The sequence below is a fragment of the Bubalus bubalis genome, chromosome 2 (genome assembly GCF_019923935.1).
Source record: "Bubalus bubalis isolate 160015118507 breed Murrah chromosome 2, NDDB_SH_1, whole genome shotgun sequence".
In the NCBI taxonomy this organism is placed as follows: Eukaryota; Metazoa; Chordata; class Mammalia; order Artiodactyla; family Bovidae; genus Bubalus; species Bubalus bubalis.
This window is the reverse complement of record NC_059158.1, coordinates 56689718-56698150: the sequence shown is the minus strand read 5'-3', so window position 1 is coordinate 56698150 and position 8433 is coordinate 56689718. Positions and strand designations below refer to the sequence as shown.

General features: G+C 42.5%; 1 protein-coding gene across 9 annotated transcripts in view; it reads right to left on the bottom strand.

Moving 5' to 3' along the window:
• Positions 1 to 2869: 2869 nt before the first annotated feature.
• Positions 2870 to 8433, bottom strand: part of SAP130 (Sin3A associated protein 130) — a 76786-nt gene continuing 71222 nt past the window's right edge. For all 9 annotated transcript variants that reach the window (XM_025272935.2, XM_025272942.2, XM_025272912.2 and 6 more), the window contains 3 exons: positions 5223 to 5326; positions 4027 to 4140; positions 2870 to 3800 (listed from right to left, as the gene is read on the bottom strand). In XM_025272935.2, coding sequence (XP_025128720.1) covers positions 3642 to 3800; positions 4027 to 4140; positions 5223 to 5326 — 377 coding nt within the window. In that variant the 3' untranslated portion in view covers positions 2870 to 3641. The remainder of the gene's footprint in view (positions 3801 to 4026; positions 4141 to 5222; positions 5327 to 8433) is intronic.

Here is an 8433-nt window from a genome sequence, read left to right as displayed (position 1 = left end):
TGATTATTTTGGAGTAAAAGTTAAGATGGTTATTTTAGAGGGAAGAAGAGGGCTGTTATTGGGATACAGCAGTTTGTGACTAGCAAAGTTATATTTCTTACCCTGGGGGATCATTTCAAAGTTGTTGATCTTACAAGGCTATATATTTGTTTCCTGGACTTTTATCTATGCTGTCAAAGTGAAAATGAAGTCGCTCAGTCGTGTCCAACTCTTTGCGACACCATGGACTGCAGCCTACCATGCTCCTCCATCCATGGGATTTTCTAGGCAAGAATACTGGAGTGCATTGCCATTTCCTCCTCCAGGGAATCTTCCTGACCCAGGGATCGAACCCATGTCTCCTGCATTGTAGGCAGACATTTCACCGTCAGCCAACAGGGAGAATTTTATAATAAAAAAGTACATCCTTTCAAAGGTGTCCCTTTCATCACAGGTTAGGTTGGACTATATAACCTCTAAAATAACTTTAAACTCTCAAACTGTGACTTTTAATTACTATGATTAAAAAAATAAGGTATTTTCTAGTTAATGATCTTTTGTAATACCCAGGTTTTAAAAAATAATATGATAAACTTGTGAGTAATAGTTTTCTGGACCACGAGCCACTGGGTGTCTGGACTTATCAGCACCATCTCTTGGTCATAAATCCCTGGAAAATACAACTAAGATAAAATCACCAGTTAAGTTGTATACCAACATTTGTTCATACATCTGTAATAACGAAAATCTAACAACCTGAATGTCTTTTCTACAGGTGGACAGAGAAGCAACTTGTGGAAGGAATATACATATTCAGATGACAAAATGCTTACCCTTTAGCAATAAAAAGCAACGAACTATTGAAATAAGCCATAGGAGTAAATTTCAGCATAAATTTCCACCATACTGAGTAAAAGAAGCCAGACTCCCTCCCTCAAAAAATAATATAATGTATGATTTCACTCATATAAAATCACAGAAAATGCAAACTAGAGTGGCAGAAAGCAGACTAATGTTTGCCTGGAGAGGGGTGGAGGGCAGGTAGGGGTGAGAGGCAAGATGTCACAGAGGCACAAGAAAACTTTTGGGTCTGATTTCTTCCCTCTCTTGATTGTGGTGAATGTTTCATAGGTATTTACATAGACTAAATCTTATCAAATTGTATACTTTAAGGTGCTTAGTATGTCAATTGGTGCTCCATAAAGCTGTTTTTAAATAAGCGTATACACAGATGATTCACTCCCTCCTCCATCCCCTCCCACCTTCTGATCATATTGTCCTCATCAGGTGAGGGAAGACAGAAAACACCAATGTTCTCACCTGCCCTGACATCAAAGCTTGCACTGACAAGCTTCCTTTGACCAGGGTTATCGAATTATTGAAGTTTTGTTTAAACAGAAGTAACATTGCAGCCATGAAATTAAAAGACGCTTATTCCTTAGAAGGAAAGTTACGACCAATCTAGATAGCATATTAAAAAGCAGAGACATTACTTTGCCAACAAAGGTCCGTCTAGTCAAGGCTATGGTTTTTCCTGTGGTCATGTATGGATGTGAGAGTTGGACTGTGAAGAAGGCTGAGCGCCGAAGAATTGATGCTTTTGAACTGTGGTGTTGGAGAAGACTCTTGAGAGTTCCTTGGACTGCAAGGAGATACAAGTCCATCCTAAAGGAGATCAGTCCTGGGTGTTCATTGGAAGGACTAATGCTGAGGCTGAAACTCCAATACTTTGGCCACCTCATGTGAAGAGCTGACTCATTGGAAAAGACCCTGATGCTGGGAGGGACTGGGGGCAGGAGAAGGGGACAGAGGATGAGATGGCTGGATGGCATCACTGACTCGATGCACATGAGTCTGGGTGAACTCTGGGAGTTGGTGATGGAGAGGGAGGCCTGGCGTGCTGCAACTCATGGGGTCGCAAAGAGTCGGACACGACTGAGCAACTGAACTGAACTGAAATGAACAAGTCCTTGGGGTGGCAAAGAATCAGACACAACTGAGTGATTGAGCACACACACAATACTTGTAGAGAGACCAGATCTCTGATGTAGGATCCCAAATACCTGGGTCCTGTCCTTCACAAGCCAGCGCACCATGCATCGCTAGGCAACATATACAATGAGAAACAGAGGCAAAGAAGCCCTGTTCTAACATCGTCACTGGATCACATAGAACACTATACTGGAGTCTAGCGCACAGTCAGCAATGGCTTCAGGTCAGAACACTTGAGTGAAGCAGCCTTGACTGTTCTGAGGACCTCGTTAGCCTAGACTATGCAGACCATGCGGCCACACCGGAAGAAGGCAGAAAGCCTGCTTCGTTTCTCTTCCCCAGTCCTATACCAGATGAGAGTTTACCACTCCAGTTCAAGGCAAGGTTATTTCAGGAGAGCCAGACTCCAGTTGTGGTGCACGGGCTTAGCTGCCCTGTGACAGGCGGGATCTGAGTTCCCCTGCCAGGGTTCTAGAGATCGTGCATCTCAGTGAAGATCCCCCATGCTACAACCAAGACCTGACTCAGCCAAAAAAAGAAGCAAGCAAGCCTAGGCTACCTTCCCACTCCAGCGAGTTCACAGAAGGTAACCTCGTAAAGAAAACCCACTCTCCTGGAAGTCCTTCCCCCATTACCACAGCCTTATTTTTTGTACTATAAAATGACCAATGTATATTTGCAATGAGGTACAATGTAGTCTCATATTTAAGATAATCAAAAGCCCACAGGCTTCACCATCTGCGACATCTTCAAGATACCAAGGTAAGGGGAACTCTGTGTGGAGCAAGCAAACTGTCAGAGTAGACTCAACAACGTAAGAGAAAGGCCAGAAGGGCAAACACTCAGGTGATGTGCAGCGCAGCACAAGAGCTTCACAAAATGACGCAAACTGCTTATGTACAAAACCTCTTTGAGTCCTTTATTAACATTTGGGGATGTGCCATACGTATAATTAACAGCATCACACCAGCTACAGAAGTACAGATAACCAAGAATGTACTTCGGAACAAGGATCTCAGAGCAACTTACGGTGTTGCCTGCTCTGCACCTCCACAAAAAGCCAACTCTGACACACGCAGGACAGACAATATAACAATTTCACTTTGAAATGGTTCTTTAGAAAATGACAAGAATTGGCAGTTCAAACCCTTTAGAGTGAGATGTGGCAGGTCTCTCAAGTGCCATGGCACTGCTTTAGAAGGCCAGCGTGGGCATCTGAAGGTCAGACAGAGTAAGAACCGACTAGGGCGAGGGGAAGAGGTTTGATTTTCAGTGGAGAGAGAGAACAGATGGTCCAAGTGAATACTTTCAGTTCAGGCTCAATATGGGTCCTGCAGGAATCCATCAGATAAATAGTTTATCAACTGGAAGGCTGAAAACACCAGCCTGTCACCTGTGTCACTGATTCCAACCGGGAGACCCTGTTGCAACAGGAGTCAGGCACGACGCAGTAAGCGTAAGAGGGAGACACCTGAAAGAAGACTGGAGTCCACTGTCGGATCAGCTCTGACCCTTCCACGTCACTGGATGTTCTGGGTCCCTCTGCTTTCACGTGTGAACTAAGGAACGCGTTCCTTCATCTCAATGTTCCACTTTGAAAATAACCAACCCTTCCCCCACCCCCAACATCATTCTCCATAAATTCTTTTTCCAAAGTCCTGATTCGGGGTCTAGACTTTTTCCTTTCGCTTCAATTTTGACACCTTCTTGACAGTCCCATTCTTGTTTAGAAGCTTCAGGACACGATCTTTATGATCTAAAACTTTAAGCATGGAGTCTCTGGCCTCACTGATTTGATCCATCACAAGTTTACACCTCTGCATATTTCCCTGAAACAAAAGACATGACATCATCCATCAGCAATCTTCAAGACAGTGTGGCTTTTAAAGAGCTTCTCACCTTTGAACTGAGCCATTTTGAGGCTTTCACATAGGAAAAAAAACACTTTACTGTTTCTGGATAATGCAGGCTGAAGAAAATAATCGGTTTTTACCAAAGATATTAGTGGAGAGAGGGGAAGGGAGAAATAAGGGGAGGGAAAGGGCTCCTTCAAACCTGTATTAGTTCATTTATTCGGTGTAAATCATCATCAGTTGCTGCTTTTTTCTTTGGGATAATCCCTTCCTGCAGGTTGGTGAGTCTTTCGTAAACATCATGTTCTAGATTTGTCTGCAACAAACAAGGAGGAGGGAATCATGACCTCAGAAATACTTTCTTCATCAAACTCAGGCAAAAACCCACCTTGAATCACGTGTGTAAACTGCTATCAGGTCTGTTTGGGTGATAAAATCATTTCTCCCAATGACTAAGACACAGTACAGAAAGGAGAGTTAATCAACAATTTACATCACAATTGGCCATAATTCAGAGTATCTTCTAGGATAACTCTTTTTTTGGCTGCACCACGCAGCATGTGGGATCTTAGTCCCCTAAGATATCCAACCTGACCTCCTTGCAGTGGAAGCTCAGAGTCTTAACCACTGCACCACCACGGAAGTCCAAGGATAGCTTTTAAATTCTCCCCTAAATTCCCAATTTCTCTGAAAAACATGTCTATAAGTTCCATAAAAATATGCTTTTATGCTAAATTTAAACCTAGCCATGGCACTACTTAAAAAAAAAAAAGACCATGTTCTTCAGATCATGGCTACTCCAAAGACAGAAAGACTTTGTGAGATTATTTTGCTTGGTTCCTCTCTACCTTGCTGAAGGAAGGAGTCTTGCCCAGGGGTTATGGAAAGGGCTGAACACAGAGTGCACTGGACAGATGAGATCAACAGCAGTTTACTCGTCAGTATGCTCGCGGCCCAGGGGAGGAGGACACTGCATGTCGCGCCGAACCACAGGGGGGTGCCGTCCATGACAGAGAGAGCAAGAGGGAACAGGTAGGGGCTGCAGGAGGCAGGTTCCGTAGTGCAAGAGGGCGTAGCGCCCTCTGGTGGCCCCAGGAGGACATCACTGGCTTATCTGAGTATCTCAAGCTGGCGGAGAACTGAAGCCCACTGCTCAGGGAGAAGTGCGAACTATTCCTTACTCCCACAGTGAGGAGCAGTGAGAACGAGTTGACAGGCCCCCTCTGTTTCAGATGTCACAGCAACACATAATATGAACCTTAACTGTAGGTCTTGCACACATAAAAACTTCACCATGACCCAAGTTAACTGGGAACGCTTCAGAATCACCCTAAAGAAAATGCTCTATGAACTCAGATGTCCTCAGCAGGACGTAACAACTGCTAGAGTGCCACCTACCAGCTGTAGCAACTGCGCTGCACAGAGGTGAACCTTCCAGCCTTGGGCACGACACGATACTCCTTTCTGATTAGCTATTTCCTGCAGCATAGCTTTCTTCTCCTCTGGAACCATAAAAAAATAAATAAATAAAAGTCACTGAGAGTGTAAGTCACAATACGAATACAAGCTCTTTTGGTTCACTCCAGCAAAATCAGACTTACTTTGCTAATCTAATGAGTTCAAAAGAGAGTAAGCTAATACTCTAAAGTTTTAAGTGAGAGAAACGGTCTTTAGTGGGTTGTAGCCTTGCTCATGTGTGATGTCTCCAAGCATGTGGAGAGTCTGGGCATTAAGCTTAGAAGCTCTGTGGTGTTATCTAGATCTTGGAAGAAATCATAGGGCTCCAACTTAAGTAACATTTAAATTCAGGTGGAAAAGTCCATGAATCAGCACTGTAGTAAAATAAATATGAACTTAATCATTTAGATTGGGGGAAAGACAAACTAGGACTGAGGGGCACCTGTCAGAGGTGAGTTTAGATATATCTGTGAAGTTTTAACATTACTGCTCACCAGGACTTAAAATGGATTTACACATTACATGGATAATCACAAACTATTTAAAAAAAATTATCTTATTGAAAAAATTAATATTTTTTCTGTTTAAAATTTTGGCTGCACTGGATCTTTGCTGTGGCACTCAGAATTTCTCTAGTTGCAGAGCATGGGCTCTAGAATGCGTGGGCTCGGCTGTTGTGCTACGTGGGATCTTAGTTCCCCAGTAGGGACTGAACCCTCATCCCCCGCACCGGAAGGTAGATTCTTGACCGCTGGTCCACCAGCGAAGTCCCTAAAAAATTAATCTTGAAAAAATCCTATCTATATATTTGTTAAATGCATAAGACCAAGACTGAACCTTAATGTAAACGATAAACTCTGGGTGATGATTATTTCAGTGTAGGCTCACCAAATGTGCCACTGCGGTGAGGGACGCTGAGAGTGAGGGAGGCTGTGCGTGTGTGGGAACAGGGGATGGGGGGCAGACACAGGAAATCTCTTTACCTCCTGTTCAATTCTGCTGTGAACCTAAAACTGATCAACTTTACTTCCTAGAATAATTAACAACAACACAAAACCCCCAAACTTATCTGGTAGGCAAATATTAGCAAGAAAGTAATTTAAAAATCTTAAACTTTTTGAGATAATTATTGATTCATATGCAATTGTAAGAAATAATACAGAGAGGTCCTATGTATTCTTTATCTGGTTTCCCTCAGTGGTAGTATCTGGCAAAACCGCAGTGTAACATCACAACCATGCTACTGACAAAGTCCACTGACTCTCTTCAGCTTTCATCAGTTTTACATGGTCTTGTGTCTGTTGTTATGAGCATTATAAAAAAACTTTTCAGCTCAAAATAATTACAGGTTCACAGAAGCTGCAAAGATAGTACAGAGATATATCTGGTAAGAGACCTGTATTTAGAACATAGGAAGAATTCTTACCACTCAACAATAAAGACAAATGAATTAAAAAGGGCAAAGTATCTAAACACACATTTTTCCAAAAAACATATACAAATTGCCAACAAACATGAAGATATTCAACATCATTAGGCATTGCTGCTGCTGGTGCTAAGTCGCTTCAGTCGTGTCCGACTCTGTGCGACCCCATAGACGGCAGCCCACCAGGCTTCCCAGTCCATGGGATTCTCCAGGCAAGAACACTGGAGTGGGTTGCCATTTCCCTCCCCAATGCATGAAAGTGAAAAGTGAAAGTAAAGTCGCTCAGTCATGTCCAACTCCTAGCGACCCCATGGACTGCAGCCCACCAGGCTCCTCCGTCCATGGGATTTTCCAGGTAAGAGTACTGGAGTGGGGTGCCATCACCTTCTCCATCATTAGGCGTTAGGGAAATGCAAATAAAAACTGCAGTAAGTACCATTTCAAACCCCTTAAGATGCCCTAATAATAATAAAAAAAGAGTAAGTGTTGGTGAGGATGTGGAAAAATCAGAAGTCGTATGCATTCCTGGTGGGAAAGTAAAATGTATTTGCTTTGGAAAATACTCTCAGAGTTCCTAGAATGTTAAACATAGTTACCAAACAGCCCAGAAATTCCATTCTTAGGTGTATGTACAAGAGAAATGAAAACAAACGTTCCCACAAAAATGCAGACACAAATGATCATAGGAACATTATTCATGATCAAAAAGTGGAAACAACCAAATGCCCATTGAGTGATGAATATATAAATAATATGTGGTATACATCCATAAAATCGAGTATTATTTGGCAGGAAAATTGACCGAAGTCCTGATACATACCATACGGATGACTCTTGAAAACATTAAATTAAGTGAAATAAACCTGTCACAGAAGACTGCATGGTATGATTCCGTTCATAGGAAATGTCTAGCAACGGGAAATTTAAAGAGATGGCAAGTAGATAAAAGAGGTTGCTAGGGTTGGGCGTAGGGAGGAGTGAAGACGGCAGGACTGGTGATGACAGCTAAGGGTTGTACTAATAGCTAAGGGTTGTACTTGTTGGGCTAATGAAAATGTTTTAAAATTAAATGTAGAGATAAACATGCAACTTTGTGAATACACTAAGAATCACTGAATTGTACAGTTTAATAGGTTAATTGCATGCTACATGAATTATAGCTCACTAAAGCTTTTGTTGGGGAAAAAAGATAGTAACGAGAGGTCCAGTATTCCCCTTGACCCAGTTTTCCCTCACTGTTTACATCTTAGTAACTGCAGCACAGTTATCACACCCAGGAAATCGCCACTGATGTAAAGTGAGTATATGTCATTATATCACGTGTAAATTTATGTGACTGCTATGTCAATCGAGGTTTAGAGCTACTCATCACCATGAGAGACCTCCTGTGCCACACCTTTATGGTCACACCACCCCTTGCTCACGATTAACCCTTGATCCACTCACTTCTTCTCTATGTGTATAACTTTGTCACTCTGAGATTATATAAACAGAATCGCACGGTATGTGTCTTTTTTCCAGGGAAGGGGAGGGGGTGCATGTTTTGAAAACTGATTTCCCCATAAGCCTAAGCACAATGCCTAAGCTGCTGCATAATCAATAGTTCTTTCCTGTCCACTGCTGACAAGAGTCAACGGCTCGTTTGTTTAACCGTTTGATACCATCTGTGTTGTTTCCAGCTCTTGGCTATTACCAGAGACGCTGCTATGAACACCTCTATCCAGA